Here is an 18,142-nt window from a genome sequence, read left to right on the forward strand (position 1 = left end):
TACCCAAGGCTAACTATAATTTCTAACTTGGGATATTATGAATAATCTCTTATTTCCTTGCCTCAGCTAAAATCTGTTCTTGCCATTGCATGATAGGAAAATGTGCATTTTAAAGAAACAGTTTAAAAACTATTATATTAATTTCATAATAAACTGAAATCATAAAGCCCTTCTAAGACAAATGATTCACCTAGTACCCTCATATACATAGGTACTTCATAGCAAGTACCTATGAAGAGTACTTTTAAATTAATTTAAATTAAGTCAATAAGCTATGTCAAGATAGTCAATTATTGTTCACACAAACGTCTCCAGTTGTAAAAGACGTTAACTTTTAACAACAAAACACGTTTATCTTTTCATCAAGTATGCTACTCAAGACTACAAACGTTGTTGTCCTTAGGTGCCGTCGAGTTGGTTCCGACTCATAGCAACGCTATGCACAACAGAATGAAACACCGCCCAGTCCTGAGCCATCCTTACAATCGTTGTTATGCTTGAGCTCGTTGCTGCAGCCACTGTGTTAATCCACTTCGTTGAGGGTCTTCCTCTTTTCTGCTGACCCTGTACTCTGCCAAGCACGATGTCCTTCTTCAGGGACTGATCCCTCCTGACGACATGTCCAAAATACGTAAGACGCAGTCTCACCATCCTTGCTTCTAAGGAGCATTCTGGTTGTACTTCATTCTTTTGGCAGTCCATGGTATATTCAATATTCTTTGCCAACAGCACAATTCAAAGACGTCAATTCTTCTTCGGTCTTCCTTATTCATTGTCCAACTTTCACGTGCATATGATGCAACTGAAAATACCATGGCTTGGGTCAGGTGCACCTTAGTCTTCAAGGTGACATCTTTGCTTTTCAACACTTTAAAGAGGTCCTTTGCAGCAGATTTGCCCAATGCAATGCGTCTTTTGAGTTCTTGACTGCTGCTTCCATGGCTGTTGATTGTGGGTCCAAGTAAAATGAAATCCTTGACAACTTCAACATTTTCTCTGTTTATCATGATGTTGCTCATTGGTCCAGTTGTGAGGGTTGTTGTTTTCTTGATGTTGAGGTGCAATCCATACTGAAGGCTGTGGTCTCTGATCTTCATTAGTAAGTACTTCAAGTCCTCTTCACTTTCAGCAAGCAAGGTTGTGTCATCTCCATAATGCAGGCTGTTAGTGAGTCTTCCTTCAATCCTGATGCCCCATTTTTCTGCATATAGTCCAGCTTCTCAGATTATTTGCTCAGTATACAGATTGAATAGGTATGGTGAAAGAATACAACCCTGATGAACACCTTTCCTGACTTTAAACCATGCCGCATTCCCTTGTTCTGTCCAAACAACTGCTTCTTGATCTATGTAAAGGTTCCTCACGAGCACAATTAAGTGTTCTGGAATTCCCATTCTTCACAATGTTATCCATAATTTGTTATGATCCACACAGTCGAATGCCTTTGCATAGTCAATAAAACACAGGTAAACATCCTTCTGGTATTCTCTGCTTTCAGCCAGGATCCATCTGACATCAGCAATGATATCCCTGGTTCCATGTCCTCTTCTGAAACCGGCCTGAATTTCTGGCAGTTCCCTGTCAATATACTGCTGCAGCCGTTTCTGAATGATCTTCAGCAAAATTTTGCTTGTTTGTGATATTGTTTGATAATTTCCACATTTGGTTGGATCACCTTTCTTGGGGATAGGCACAAACATGGATCTCTTCCAGTCAGTTGGCCAGGAAGCTGCCTTCCATATTTCTTGGCATAGACGAGTGAGTACCTCCAGTGCTGCATCTGTTTGTTGAAACACCTCAACTGATGTTCCATCAATTCCTGGAGCCTTGTTTTTCACTAATGCTTTCAGAGCAGCTTGGACTTCTTCCTTTAGTACCATCAGTTCCTGATCATATGCCACCTCTTGAAATGGTTGAACATCGACTAATTCATTTTGGTATAATGACTCTGTGTATTCCTTCCATCTTCTTTTGATGCTTCCTGCGTCATTTAATATTTCCGCCATAGAATCCTTCAGTATTGCAACTCGAGGCTTGAATTTTTTCTTCAGTTCTTTCAGCTTGAGAAAAGCCGAGCGTGTTCTTCCCTTTTGGTTTTCCATCTCCAGCCCTTTGCACATGTCATTATAATACTTTACTTTGTCTTCTCGAGATGCCCTTTGAAATCTTCTGTTCAGTTCTTTTACTTCATCAATTCTTCCTCTTGCTTTAGCTGCTCGACATTTGAGAGCAAGTGTCAGAGTCTCCTCTGACACCCATCGTGGTCTTTTCTTTCTTTCCTGTCTTTTCAATGACCTCTTGCTTTCTTCATGGATGATGTCCTTGATGTCACTCCACAACTGTCTGGTCTTCAGTCACTAATGTTCAATGGCCAAATCTATTCTTGAGATGGTCTCTAAATTCAGGTGGCATGTACTCAAGGTCATTTTTTGGCTCTCATGGACTAGCTCTGATTTTTTTCAGTTTCAGCTTGAACTTGCATATGAGCAATTGATGGCCTGTTCCACAGTCAGCCCCAGGCCTTGTTCTGACTGATGGTATTGAACTTTTCCATCATCTCTTTCCACAGATGTAGTCAATTTGATTTTTGTATGTTCCATCTGGCGAGGTCCATGTGTACTGTTGCCGTCTACGTTGGTGAAAGAAGGTATTTGCAATGAAGAAGTCGTTGGTCTTGCAAAATTCTATCATTCGATCTCCGGCATTGTTTCTATCGCCAAGGCCATATTTTCCAACTACTGATCCTTCTTCTTTGTTTCCAACTTTCGTATTCCAATTGCCAGTAATTATCAATGCATCTTGATTGCATGCTCGATCAATTTCAGACTGCAGCTGCTGATAAAAATCTATTTCTTCATCTTTGGCCCTAGTGGTTGGTGCATAAATTTGAATAATAGTCATATTAACTGGTCTTCCTTTTAGGCATATGGATATTATCGTATCACTGACAGTGTTGTACTTCAGGATAGATCTTGAAACATTCTTTTTGACCATGAATGCAACACCATTCCTCTTCAAGTTGTCATTCCCAGCAGAGTAGACTATATGATTGTCCAATTCAAAATAGCCAATACCAGTCCATTTCAGCTCACTAATGCCTAGGATATTGATATTTATGTGTTCCATTTCATCGTTGATGATTTCCAATTTTCCGAGATTCATACTTCGTACACTCCAGGTTCCAATTATTAATGGATGTTTGCAGCTGCTTCTTCTCATTTTGAGTCATGCCACATCAGCGAATCAAGGTCCTGAATGCTTTAATCCATCCATGTCATTAAGGTCAACTCTACTTTGAGGAGGCAGCTCTTCCCCAGTCATCTTTTGAGTGCCTTCCAACCTGGGGGGCTCATCTTCCAGCACTATATCAGACAATGTTCTGCTACTATTCATAAGGTTTTCACTGGCTAATGCTTTTCAGAAGCAGACTGCCGGGCCCTTCTTCCTAGTCTGTCTTAGTCTGGAAGCTCAGCTGAAACCTGTACCCCACGGGCAACCCTGCTGGTATCTGAATACCGGTGGCATAGCTTCCAGCATCACAGCAACACGGAAGCCCCCACAGTACGACAAACTGACAGACACATGGGGGAAGAATAGAAATATATAAATTAAAAAAAAAGTGTATGTGTCCTGCTCCCATCCCCCTCAATAGCATAAAATTCCCTCTTAATTTTATATGCATTCTACTCGCACCTCAGAAATTTTACATCTAGATAACAAGTCCTTTAGGAGAAAGGAGCTAAATACTAAACATATGATGGAAAGCTGACAAACATATATATATATTTTTAATTTGAGCAACTGAACTTGAATTTAATTTATAATTTGCTCCATTTCTGTCCTTAATACTTACTGTGCATCACAGCAGACTGCTAGATGACTGCCCCAACATGCATAAGCCCTTTCTCCTTGAGTAAAAGTCCCTGATCTTATGGGACACGGCCATGCTCCAAACTTAAAATGTACACTTTTCCCATCCTCTCTTGCAGCTTGATTTACCTTTGTGATTGTAGCCAAGGGGATCAATGTCAAATGTTTCAATCAAAAAGATACATGGGAAGAACTCCAAAAAGGAGGGTGAGAATGGTTGCACAACTGAAAGAATGTAATCAATGTCACTAAATTGTACATGTAGAAGCTGTTGAATTGGTGTATGTTTTGCTGTGTATATTATAAAAAATAACAACAAAATAAATAAAATTTAGGAAAAAAAAAGGATATATGGACTGAGTCTTTAAAATAAATGATTCAGTACGAGAGATTTTAAACCCATTGGTCTCATAGTGACCACGTAGGACAGAATAGAAGTGCTCCATAGGATTTCCAAGGCTGTAATCTTTACAGAAGTAGACCGTCACATCTTTCTCCTGCGGAGTGGCTAGTGGGTTCGAACTGCTGACCTTGGAGTTAGTAGTCAAGTGCTTAACCACTGCTCAATCAGGGATGGATATTGCTGATGTCAGATGGAACTTGGCTGAAAGCAGAGACTATCAGAAAGATGTTTACCTGTGTTTTATTGACTATGTAAAGGCATCTGGCTGTGTGGATCATAACAAATTATGGATAACATTTCGATGAATGGGAATTAGTTGTGCTCATGTGGAACCTATACATAGACCAAGAGGCAGCCGTTCCAACGGAACATAAAACAAAACCCCTCACAACTGGACCAATAAATAACGTTATGATAAATGAAGAAAAGATTGAAGTTGTCAAGGATTTCATTTTACTTGCATCCACAGTGAACGCCCATGGAAGCAGCAGTCAAGATCAGGCGACATATTGTATTGGGCAAATCTGCTGCAAAAGGCCTCTTTCAAGTGTGGAAAAGCAACGATGTCACTTTGAGGACTAAGGTACACTTGATCCAAGCATTGTATTCAAAAGCTGGACAATGAATAAGGAAGACCAAAGAAGAATCGATGTCTTTGAATTATGGTGTTAGTGAAGAATACTGAATATACCATGGACTGCCAGAAGAATGAAAAAGTCTGTCTTAGAAGAAGTGCAGACAGAATGCTTCTGTAAGCACCGGCAAGACTTCGTTTCACATACCTTGGACATATTATTAGGAGGGACCAGTCCCTGGAGAAGGATATTAGGCTTGGTAAGGTAGAGGGTCAGTGAAAAAGAGGAAGAGCCTCCACAAGATGGATTGACACAGTGGCAGCAACAATGGGCTCAAATATAGCAATAATTGTGAGGATGGCGCAGGATGGGCAGTGTGCCATTCTGTTGTATATAGGGTTGCTGTAAGTTGGAACCAACCTGACGGCACCTAACAACAACTAAAAACTAATATATCTCTCTACCGTATTTTATAAAGTCATGGGGAGTCTCTTTTTTTTTTTTCTCTTCGTATCCCTAATGCTAAACCTGTTGCTGTTGAGTCAACTCCGACTCGCAGCAACCCTAGATGACACAGTAGAACTTCCCCATAGGGTTTCCAATGCTGAAATATTTATGGAAGCCAACTGCCACATCTTTCTCCTAATGAGCGGCTTGTGGGTTCAAACCGCCGACCTTTTGGTTAGCAGCCCATCTCTTAACCACTGCGCCACCAGGGCTCCTTCTCCTCAATGCTAGCAGTGTTGAGATAAAGAAAGGGAAAAAAGAAAAAAAGTCATAAAAATCAGGTCAGCCAGCAAGCTGTATCACCTACCCAGCCCAACCACAAGGAATCAAATCCATGATTTTCATGAGTATTTAGCTATTCATATGAAATTAGAAGTCAAGGGCCATTAATGAGATGTTAACATAAGTGGATCATATTAAGAAGTGACAATTAGGGAAATAATTTGCTAATTGTTTTCTTAAAGTGATTTCATTTTAACTTGAAAAAATCCCCTAATGACAAAAATAGGCATTAAGCCAATAAAAGAAAAAATTTAAAAGGAAAGGTCTTGATAAGGGAAATAGTATTTTTTTTAAATTTATTGATAGTAGGTAAGTGGTAACTTTGGTGAAAAATAAAATTTTTACTGAGCACTTAATTCACGCTAAGTGAATGCAAAGTAAAAAAAGACATATACTGAGGAATACATTTATAAAGTACAAAACAGGCAACATTTTATTCTCTTGTATATGGTGTCGCCATGAGCCAGGGCTGATTCAACAGCAATTCACAACAACAATATTTACAAACTAACAAAAATGACTGTATTATGGAGAAGCCCACAACATGAGTTCAAAAGGCGTTACTGGCTAAAAGAATCATCAAGGATCAAAGAAAGCTTCTTACAGTGGATAAATTATGAGCTGTAATTTGGAGATAAGGAACAATGAACTGGTAGAAAGAAGAGAGCCAATACCCACAACTTCTGAGATTATGAATTCTTATTGTATTCCCAGTGAAACTGTGATTGTATTCCCAATGAAACTGTGATAATTGTCACATCAGTCCAAAAATCTCTATTACTTAAACTCCTAAAGTTAGCACTTGCTAACTTGTTTTTGCTTATCTAGATTTTTTTTTTTAAAGAAAAGAATTGTTTTAAAAGATCATCTATTTTATGTTGTTGTAAATGCATTACATTTGAACAGCACTTTTCAAAGGGCTTTCACACATTTCACATGGTCCCAGTACTGCAATAGGCTGGTTGGGTTCCATGAGTTAACTAAAGATCAAGAAAGTTTACCTAGGATGTCTAAACAAAATAAGAATGGAATGTAGGTTTCCTGATTCACAATGTAGGGTTCTTTCTACTGTTAGAAACAGGTATTTTAAAGGGTATTTCTTAAAATGTTTTTTTAAACCTTCTACATAATTGACTATTATGAATTTCTCAGAATTCAGTATTTTCAAAACATTTAGCTTCAAGATAGAACTTTTAAATCCTGCAGAGACAATCATCAAGTAGGAAAAATGAAGTTATTCATGTTTATTAATAAATCAGTTTCCAGTACTTTAAGTTACTCATGTGTGTTATAGAGAAACCACACACTAGCACTCACCTTAACATTATCAAAGACCCAGGTATCCAGTTTTGTTTCATTGTAGGCACTAAAATCCTCTTTTTCTGCATCATAACTATGTGTGTAAACATGATCTTGACTAGTACCTGAAAAGGAAATTTGGAAAAATAAAATTTTAAAAAATATTTTAAGTGGTCATGAAATAGGAGATAGTCATTTAAAGATTTTTGTGAGTAACCAAAATTTTTCACAAAGCACTTTGTGTTAAGATGGGGAAGAGAAAGATGAGGAGAATAACAACACTCATTTAGTGCCTACTACGTGCTATGGGCCGTGCTATGAACTCGACGCACACTGCTGTTTTTTGACCTCACAAAAACATATTCTAATTTTACAGATAAAGTACATGTAAGTTAATTAACTTGGCAAAGTCACACTGTTGAAAAATGACAGAACAAAAATAAACATAAAGGTTTGTCTCCCTCTAAGGATTAAACTATTCAAAGAATTTGTGCCCCAGGATATTACAATCTAAAATAGATGAAGTTATTTGATTTATAAAATTTCCTAAAGCGAGAAGACAATTCAAATATTTCATTTCTCTTATTCATAGAATATGTATATTTTCTTTAATACAGGTGAATAAATATTGGTTATTGCCTAACAGAGTGAAGCAGTCAATAAACATATTAATCTATATATTTGCAAGGTATTATCAACCATGTAACCAATTTAATGAATTTCTCAGTTAGATAGACTCTTGCAAGATGCAAAAAGAGATATAATGAAGTGATGACAAGCTGTTATAACATCAGCTCGGCTCTAATAACTACTCTACTGCTCAGCCATTCTCCCTCCTACCTCCCATGTACAGTAGACCTGAGTGAGTTTATTGGTTACTAAAAGAAATGAAACATTCCATTGGAGGGCAGGATGGGACAGGAGAGCTGGTGGTGGGGAGCCCAGGGTTGAGAGGGGAGGGTGTTGACATGCTGTGGGATTGGTAGCCCGTGTCGCAGAATGGTATGTGTACTGATTGTTCGATGAGAAGCTGGTTTGTTCTGTAAACCTTTACCTGGGGTACAATAAAAAGAAAAAAATAAATAAAATTAGACTTTGAAAAGTTAAAAAAAAAAAATTTCCATTCTGATATACCTTCCCATTAGGGGGAAAAAAAAAAGTCTTGGCTATCTTCACATGTCATATCCTATTTATTCTATTCCACAATCCACTCTAGGAAGAGAAGTAATCATCTTCCTCCCTATTTCATAGGAATCAAACTGGCCATTCTCTGTAAATTCTCTGTTAGCACACTTATAATTGAATTTAGGCTCTGCTACTTTTTTTTATAGGTCTTGAGGAAACCCTGGTGGCGTAGTGGTTAAGTGCTACAGCTGCTAACCAAGAGGTCGGCACTTCAAATCCGCCAGGTGCTCCTTTGAAACTCTATGGGGCAGTTCTACTCTGTCCTATAGGGTCGCTATGAGTCAGAATCGACTCCACGGCAGTGGGTTTTTTTGGTTTTTATAGGTCTTGATGGAAACCCTGGTGGCTTAGTGGTTAAGAGCTACAGCTGCTAACCACAAAGGTCAGCAGTTCAAATTCACCAGGAGCTCCTTTGAAATCTGTGGGGCAGTTCTACTCTGTCCTTTAGGGTCGCTATGTGTTGGCATCGACTTGACAGCAACGGGTTTGGTTTAGTTTTTGGTTAGCTCTTGATTAGGTAAAGTAAACACAGATGCTATTTTTAGCAATCCAATAAAGCAAGCAACAATATCAGCAAGGCTTTCATTGGAATCTAGACACAGCTTTAGTTATGTTTAGAGACTTTGTAATGATAAAAATATTGAAAACAAGTATTCGTTGAGTGCCTACTAGCTACCAGCCACTGTGATAAATGTGGAAAAAAAAGAAATGGGAACACTCCTATTGGACTGCCTCTGATTCAGGTATTGGTCCTGACCCATCAGTTGCAGCGAGAAATAAAAAAGATGGTTTGGCAAGCCATCGCAACTTTATGGCCCCCTTATCAGCACCAACCACCCCCAAAGCTAAACTGCTTTCCAAAAAAGAAGGTATATAAAGAGCAAGCAATCCAAAGTTTTTTAGTCTGTACAGTATAATAGTCTTCTATGAATATCAGGCATTAAATTCTGAATATATATTTGGCTTTTGGGACACATAATAATTGGGTGAATAAGTTACCACTTCCAGTAATTCCAGCGTGGCACTGGTTGCCACAAGATAAGGAAAAACATATTCACGGTTCCTACATATGAACTAAGAGCACTTGTGGGTGGACAAATGTGTAAAAATGTTTCCCAGTTCTGGACAGCATAGTACACACCCAAGAAAAGCTCCATTCTATGTATCAATTTTATTAGCATATATGTTTAAGAAGCAAAAAGAAAAACATTTTCAGATATCTGTTAAAATACTGAGTAAGGAGGATGAAGAATTTAACACCATCAGATTAAATGGCTGATTTTTGAAAGCCTCAGTCCTTTAAGGAAACCCTGGTGACGTAGTGGTTAAGTGCCACGGCTGCTAACCAAAGGGTTGGCAGTTCGAATCTGCCAGGCGCTCCTTGGAAACTCTATGGGGCAGTTCTACTCTGTCCTATAAGGTTGCTATGAGTCAGAATTGACTCAACGGCACTGGGGGTGGGGGGTGGGGCAGTCCTTTAAAGAGACTATCTTCATTATTTCTGCAAAAGTGGTTCCCAAAGGGAAAGTATTCTCTGTCCTTGATCTATTGGTTGTTACTTGCATAGTGCAATTTAGAAGAAGTTGAGGCATTGAGGGAACAAATCAAGGATCCCGTGTTATATATTATAATTATTATATAAGATTTGCCAATATTTCTAGTACAACTAAAAAAAAAAATTTTTTTTTAAAGAAGTAAAAAACACTCCAATTAAACTGGATTGTTCATCGACTGTAATACACACCCCTATTTCCGAGATAATAAACTGTGAAAGTATGTGCCTCAAAATCAATAAAATATAGTAACTAGCTGTTATGGTTTGAATTATGTCCCCCCAATATGTATGTATCAACTTGGTTAGGCCATGATTCCTAGTAGATTGTGGTTGTCCTCCATTTTGTGATTGTAATTTTATGTTAAAGAGGACTAGGGTGGGATCCTAACACCCTTACCAGGTCACATCCCTGGTGCAAGATAAAGGCAGTTTCCCTGGGATGTAGCCTGTACCACCTTTTATCTCTCAAGAGATAAAAGGAAATGGAAACAGGCAGAGAGTCTGGAACCTCAGAGAGTCTGGAACCTCATGCCACCAAGAAAACAGCACCAGGAGCAGAGCGTGTCCTTTGGACCTGAGGTTCCTGTGCTGAGATGCTCCCAAACCAAGGGAAGACTGATGCATCACAAGGACCTTCCTCCAGGGCCGACACAGAGAGAAAGCACTCCCCTGCAGCTGACACCCTGGATTTGGACTTGTAGGCTACTAGACTGTGAGAGAATAAAGTTCTCTTTGTTAAAGCCATTCACTTGTGGTATTTCTGTTAAAGCAGCACTAGATGACTAAGACACCAACCAATGTATGAAAACTTATTCTGCCCATTTTAATAACAACTACATGAGGAAATATAATAAATGGCTCTTACCTTTGGCAAACATAGATATAATATCGAGGTCTCCCCAGCTCCATGTGTATTTGCTTTCATTAAAAACAGAATCAAATTCTACAGGATTTTCCTTCCATCCTTCAGGTAATTGACAGGAAAAAAGAAAAAAAAAAAAAAACACATATGGTGAAGCAAGCACCTAAAAAAAAAAATTCTTAAAATAATAATTTATCATTTTTAGTTATAGAAAAGAGTCAAAACTAATCATAAATCACTTTCTTCTTACTGAAAAAATAGAACTGCTTTTGAAATGTTGAGGGCAACACTTAGAAAAAGCATGAATTCTTGGATTAGAATGATCACATTTTTCAGGAGTTTAGGATGATAAAGGCTAAAGCTTAATTCCAGAATTTGTGCCCGTGAGTGAGTATTCATATGAGTAAAAACCCACTGCCGCCGAGTCAACCCCAACTCATAGTGAACCTATAGGAAAGAGTAGAACTGCCCTTTAGGACTTCCAAGGCTGTAATCTTTACAGAAGCAAACTGCCACATCTTTCTCCTGCGATGCTGCTAGTGAGTTCAAACTATTGACCTTGAGGTTAGCAGCCAAGCATTTAACCACCGCACCTCCAGCACTCACTTTTAACTTTGAGACACGTGATAGAGCAGAACCGCCCATACACCTAGCTGATTTTCTTGGTTATAATTTTTTACCAGGATTTTCTCCCACAGAGCCACTGGATGAGTTTGAACCACCGACCTTTCGGTTAGCAGTCAAGTGCTTAACCGTTGCACCACTAGGGCTCCTTAATTCACTATTTTTATTGTTGTTAGGTGCCATCAAGTTGGTTCCAACTCATAGTGACCCTATGTACAATATGCCCTGTCCTATGCCATCCTCACAATTATCGTTATGCTTAAGCCCCATCGTTGCAGCCACTGTGTCAATTCATCTCATTGAGGGTCATCCTTTTTTTCGCTGAACCTCTACCTTACCAATCATAATGTGCTTCTCCAGGGACTGGTCACTCCTGATAACATGTTCAAAGTATGGGAGATGAAGTGTCACCATCTTCACTTCTAAGGAGCATTCTGGCTGTTACTTCTTTCAAGACAGATTTGTTTGTTCTTCTGGCAGTCCATGGTATATTCAATATTCTTTGCCACCACCATAATTCAAATGCAGCAAATAAGGAGGCAATATTTAGATGATAACTTCCTTTAATAAACTTGTCTATATAGACAATACCTTTGGCAACAGCACTGACATCTTCATAAAACCCAGCGATCAGGGCTACATGCCCTGGCCTAGATTCCGTTGGCACACGTGTATGAGAGATCCCCCAGCTGCCTTCATGAATTATGACATTCCTAAAAGATATTAAGGTGGATAGTCAACACACACTATGACTAGATGCTCTCATAGGGTTTCAGAAAAATAAGATTATCACAGAAAGAATCAAAACCAAAAAAAGAGTCAAAATTTAAGAAGGATAGGAATATTTCAAATGCCACCTGAGCTCAGTTCTAGCCTTCCCACCAGCTCAATGTGGTACCCCAGGTGAGACCAGCAAAGATTTCCCAACCACCCCACAGAATCATGACACAAAATACATCACTGTTTTTTTAAGCCACAAACTATTGTGATGGTTTGTTACATAAACATAACTGATATGCACAGTATTATTATATCAGTGTTAAATTTATTGGATGTGTTGATGTTATTGTCATTATGTGGAAGAGTATCCTTGTTCTTAGAAGATACATACTAAAATGTTCAGTGGTAAAGTATCACGATTTCTTGCTTTGAAATTGTTCAGCAAAAAAATAAAATCTTATACGTGTGTATAGATAAATAGGAGTATAGAGAAAGCAAATATGGCAAAAAAGTTAACAGCTGGATTTAAGAGTAAATGTGTTCATTGTATAACTCTTTCAACTTTTGTGTAGGTGTGAAATTTTTCAAAATGAAAAGTTGAGGTGTTGATGACTAAGGGGGATGCAGGGTTTCTTTCTGAGATGATGACACCATAGTACACACCCAAGAAAATTGACTGTGATAATGGTTGCACAATTGTGAATATACTAAAAACCAACAAATTGTATGCTTCAAATGAGTGAATTGGATACTGTGTCAATTATATTCCAATAAAGCTGTTACCAAAAAAAAAAAAAAAAAAATCCTGAGGGGAGTTAAAATGGCTGCTCCCTAGGTAGGAACTAAAGTTTGTTTTTAAATTTGAGATGAAAACATACAAAGGTTTCCTTTGCCAAACGTTTCAATATTCTTCCAGTTGTATTACAGTGATTTGCAAAGTTTAGGTAAGAAACAAAACACTAGTGATGCTACTGCAGGTGAAAGCCAGCAGGACAAAGAGTTACAAAAATACAATGCATCAATACACTTTTTAAGAAAAACGTGAGACTCTTAACACATTCTTTGGAAAAGTATTTGAGTTCTGGTTTCGCTACTTACAACATTGATTGCCTCATAATAAATCCTATTTTTCTAAATGCCTATACGAGTAAATATTAAATAAATGGTTTGAAAACCATTGTATAAATTACCAGAAATAACTTTCAATTTGCTAAGTTACACATTGAAAACTAGATTAAACAGAAGGAAGGTATACATAAATTTGGATATCTGTTTAAAAACATTTCTAATCAATTTAGATCAGGTCTTTAAAAAATGTGAGGAAGAAACAATGCCTTTCAAAAACAAGTTTAGAAGAGAATGTGAGATTTTTTTTTTTCACGGAAGACTGCTTTTTTCGTGGCAATTAGTACAAGTCAATAAATATTGATCCTTAAAGAAGAGATTACTGGATAGAGCTCTGAATTAAACTGAACCAACTGCTGGAAGGATAAATTGAACCCAATACTGCTTCTTGGGAAATGAAGCCATAGCCAACAGATACATAGCATACACTGTTCCACCAAATGTAAGAACTATGATGGCTCTATACAGGAGGGCATCAGCTGCCCCACCCTTTAGATGCACTACAATTCCACTGTCCTCCTGAAATAGCTTTTCTTTCTCTGAAACTTTATTTTCAAACTGCGTGAAGCAGTTCTTATGGTCTTCTGGGCAATTTGACGAAGAACCAGCAGATTCTGCAACATCTTGGCTGTGTTACTGACCACTAACCACAACAACTGAACACCAGGAATGATGGAGAAAGCAAGATTTTTGAAACTGTAAATATATAATGGCACAGGACACAAAGCACATGAAGTGTTTGAGCATTAAGTCCACTGTATGACATAATGTCTCCTTTAGCAAAGCCCAAAGGAGAAACAACTGCTAAGTACCAGAAAAGCTTCACTTTACTTAAGAACCAATATATTTTTATCTCATTTATTTTGTTCCTTTCTTTGCCCACTGAGAAATTCACCCAAATATTTTAATTATTTGAAGGACTTTATGTTACACATTTTTCTGTACTGACCTTAACCCTAGTTTGATCTTTCTACTCAGGTTTTCTTATCATCCTGAGTTGTTCATTTATTTTTTATTCTTTAGTACATTATGCATTTCTTTGAGCCACCGTTAAGTTTATTTCTGGAAATTCAACACAGCGTTAAAGTTCAGTCATTCTTCTGTTAGTCAACAAGTATGTGTTAACTGTCTAGTTTTTGCTAGGAGCTAGAGATAAGTGTGCGTAAAACGGAAAAAGCCCCTGCTCTCAGGGAACCTGCACAAAGGTAAGTACTGTAAAGAAAAATGAAACAGGGAAACCCAAACCCAGGGGATGAAAAGTAGTGATGGCAGGTGGGAACGGAGAAAGTAGAATATTTTAAGATAAATTTCCACATAAATTAGAGTTTTAATTGCTCCACAACAGCATTAGGAGAGGCACATTAGGAATTTAATTGAATACAGGTTTTAAGGGACTTGCACCTAATCAGAAAAAGAACAATGGCTTGTAGGAGCTCTGTAAATCCACAAAAATTAAACATTTCTTTTCAAAGCTACGTAACAGAAGCTGAAGTTAAAGAGTGATAGAGAATTGGAAGGGCTTTTCTAATATTTTTTGTAGAGGCTGTATTTTGAGTTGAAGTCCATATTTTCTAGTTAAATACCATTGTAATTACTGATTCTTCAATTTTTATGGTTGCTATTATTTAAAAAAATTAAGCAGCTTATTTTTTCCAAAAAAGATAGTATAGTGAGTGTCAGGGGACAGCCCAGCAAGGGAAGACCCTCGCAGTGCGTCCTGGCAGATAATCCAAAGAACTGACACACAGCCCTTTCCAGATTCATGCATTTATTCAGGGAAACTTACACAGGCAAGGAGCTGCTCTCCAGTGGCGGCTGGCTGGTGTATTTTCTGCAACCACCTAGCAAGGGACACAAGCTTATATACCATTCCAGCTGAGACCAAGGCTCATCGTTTTCTCCCATGTCCTTGGGCAGTCAGTGTTCCCAGGGTCTTCATGTCCAGGCCCAGATGTTTTCCTTCTTGTTGCTAAGGCATTCCTTGGCCTTGGCTGCTGGCCCAGTCATGCCACTCCTGACCTTATACCTTAGCCCAAGTCCATCCTGAATTCATTCCCAGCATGCTTCAGGGAAGAGCAAAGCTGACTCCATTAGGGAGGGGATGCATATAGCTGAATAGCATTACCCTACAGTGAGTCTGATCCAGATTAGCTCAGGTTAGGTCATGTTATTATTAGCCCAAGCAGCTAAACTGTATATTTCAATTCGCCTGATGTCAGTTTCTACAATACAGGAAGTCCTCAGGTTACAGATGAGATCTGTTCCTAAGTTTGCCTTTTAAGTCGAATTTGTAGGTAAGCTGGAATAGGTACACGTGGTTCTTACTTAGCATCAGTTAAATGTTTGTCTTAGTAAATAGCACATATTTTACCTTTCTGTGCATACTTTAAGGGTTTTTATGTATGTAAAACACTTAAGAAACACTTCCAAACTACGCAATGTTTTCATAAGCATCACAATGCAGTGTGGTGTATTGCTTATTAAGAACCATCATATGTATTTAACTCAAATTTTAAATATAATAGGTTTTATGGCAGTCCATTCTTAAGTACAAGTTGTTCGTAAGATAGCTTTGCATTAGCTGACACGCTCACCTGATAAATGGTGCTCTGGAATTTCCATCTTCATCTAATTCATAAAGTGCATCTGCTCGCAGGCCATCAGCAACGAACAACACTAATCTTCTCGCTGGAGGAGGCAATGGTGTAAACTGAGGAGTCATCCCATGAACCAAAGGAGATGTAAAATAAATGTCAAAGATGGAGGCGAAGAACACAAAATGCACGAGTAATCCCAAAATAAAAAACAGCAGCATATTCAGTGTTACTAATTAACCTTTAAGGAAAAATTGAAAGAGGGAACAAAATTAAATTTGGGTAAATCCTAATGCAATCATATGTATTTTCACATATTTTGAAGACTACATGTAGACTGAAAATATATTTTAAAATATTACATAAGTCACAACTTCACTTTAGGGTGGCAAAAATAAACATTTACTTAATGAGAGATAATACTGAAATAAAATACATGATAAAGTACACGTTGTTGTGTTGTTAGCTGCCATCAAGTTGGCCCCCTATCATGGCAACCCTATGTGTTTCAGAGTAGAAGTATTCCAAAGCGTTTTCTTGACTGTAATCTTTACAGAAGCAGCTTTCCAGGCGTTTCTTCCATGGAGGCACTGGGTAGGTTCAACATGTCAACCTTTAGGTTGGCAGCCACTTGAGCCACACAGGGTCCTAATAAAGTACATGCAAGCACTCAAAAAAAAAAGAAGTTCAAGTACATGAAATCAATCAGGACCAATAAGCTATTGCTAACAAACTTAAACGCATACTAAGCTCAAAAAATTAGCATAGGTGCAAAGAACCAAGAAATAATTCTTATATATAAAGAGTTATATTAACAGTTTAAATAGAATTTATATTGTTTCTTCTTTATTGTACCTCAGGATTCGGCAATGAAACCACCTGACCAGAAGTTTTCTTTCTGGCAGGGTTGTTAACTATAAATACAACTTTTTCATAAATACAGGGATACTCAAATGATCTATTACTTCTTGGGTGAGCTTTGGCATTTTGTATCTCTTAAGGAATTTGTTTCTCTAAATTATCAAACTTATTGTCTAAAAATGTTTATAATAGTCACTTATGACCCTCTTTTTCTGTCCTTTAATACAGGATTCAGTCCAGGGACAGGTATGACATTTTGTTCAAAGAAAGTCATTTTTTTCAAGTACTCAATTCTTTCCAGTTAGATCTCACGCTCTACTCAGAGCTAAAGTACATACGGTATATTTAGATGTTCAGAAGCTCATATTGAGTTAAATATTTCCTCTTTATCATGGAAACCCTAGTACTCTCCTTATCGTTCTCATAAATAAGCAAACATCTATATCATTTTTCACTTGCACTCGCATTTACAAATAACTCCCTAAATGTATGATCTTCCCCACCTCCTGATTTACTACTGCACAGCTTTTCTGAATAAAGTGTCAAAGTCTAAGTGTTAATGGATAATATATATATATTTTTTTTACTGCTTAAAGGCTTACTGAAGTAGTCAAACAAAGTTTTTACTTGAGAACTTTGGCCTTCTTACAGCTCTAATATCCACTATAAAATCGAGCACCATTACATAACAACAGTGGAATCCTAGGGAGGCCACTATGTCTCTTAAGTTTTCTTGTCCATAGAAAAAGATACCATCAGTACTATTCCATGCTAGGAGTATCATGGGAAATAAAGGAGACTATCCATGACACCAAACAAATGTAAAGTATTACCAATACTGTAAATCAGCATCTTGTAAAGCAACTCAACTTTTAATTTTTAAATCAAACCCAATGTAGCTGTGTCTACATTATTTTAAAAGAAAGTAATAGGAAAGAAAAATACATAATTTCCTACAGAATTGGAAATTAAGATTGGGACTTCATATCAGTGATCTCAATAATACGAGAAAATTCCATAATAGAGCATGGCCTGGCAAAACCTTGAGTTTGAACTCCTGGCCTCCAAAGCTGAGACAGGACAAATTTCTGTTGTTCTAGTCCACTCGATTTGTCCTAGTAATTCTAGAAAACTACTATAAGTTGCAATGTAAATGATTATTTTGAAAAAGTGTATTGTAAGTTTTCCCTGTATGCATGTATATAGCAGGTTGTAGTGAAAAATGTATTTCAAACTATTTTATGGACAAATAAGTTTGAAAGCCATCTTAATTTCAAATATAAGTGGAATTGCTGGGATTAACAGTGTTTCAACCTTACAAGAGACTAATAAAGTGTCTATACTAATTTACATACCCAACAGCAATGCATGAGTGTTCCCACATCTCTACATCCTTGCTATTGTCTGGTAATGTCATTCTTACCTCATGCGAAGCTGGACAGGTTGAAATGGCATCCTATCATTGGAAAGTTTTATTGCCCCAATTGTTAATGAAGATGAACATCTTTTCAGTCTTTGCGTTAGCCAATTGGGTTTCCTATCTTTTCAATTATCTGTTCATATCCTTTGATCAGAGAGGGTTAGGGCTGCTGGCCTTTTTTCTTTGATTTTGTAGATGATTTTATACACACACACATACATACTATCTTTTGTTAAAGAGAAGTTTTAAATTGTAATACC

The 18,142-nt window shown here is 37.6% G+C and overlaps 1 protein-coding gene and 1 pseudogene across 1 annotated transcript in view; both read right to left on the bottom strand.

The window, feature by feature from the left end:
• LOC126085124 (GPI ethanolamine phosphate transferase 1-like) overlaps positions 1 to 18,142 on the bottom strand; it is a 99,798-nt gene that overhangs the window by 73,531 nt on the left and 8,125 nt on the right. Inside the window, exons 2-5 of the mRNA XM_049900147.1 lie at positions 15,602 to 15,842; positions 11,754 to 11,875; positions 10,542 to 10,640; positions 6,955 to 7,061 (exon numbers count right to left, since the gene is read on the bottom strand). Of these exons, the coding sequence (XP_049756104.1) occupies positions 6,955 to 7,061; positions 10,542 to 10,640; positions 11,754 to 11,875; positions 15,602 to 15,822 (549 nt within the window). The 5' untranslated portion in view covers positions 15,823 to 15,842. The remainder of the gene's footprint in view (positions 1 to 6,954; positions 7,062 to 10,541; positions 10,641 to 11,753; positions 11,876 to 15,601; positions 15,843 to 18,142) is intronic.
• LOC126085123 (cytochrome c oxidase subunit 7A2, mitochondrial-like) lies at positions 13,346 to 14,385 on the bottom strand (annotated as a pseudogene).

Source organism: Elephas maximus, chromosome 11 (assembly GCF_024166365.1).
Source record: "Elephas maximus indicus isolate mEleMax1 chromosome 11, mEleMax1 primary haplotype, whole genome shotgun sequence".
In the NCBI taxonomy this organism is placed as follows: Eukaryota; Metazoa; Chordata; class Mammalia; order Proboscidea; family Elephantidae; genus Elephas; species Elephas maximus.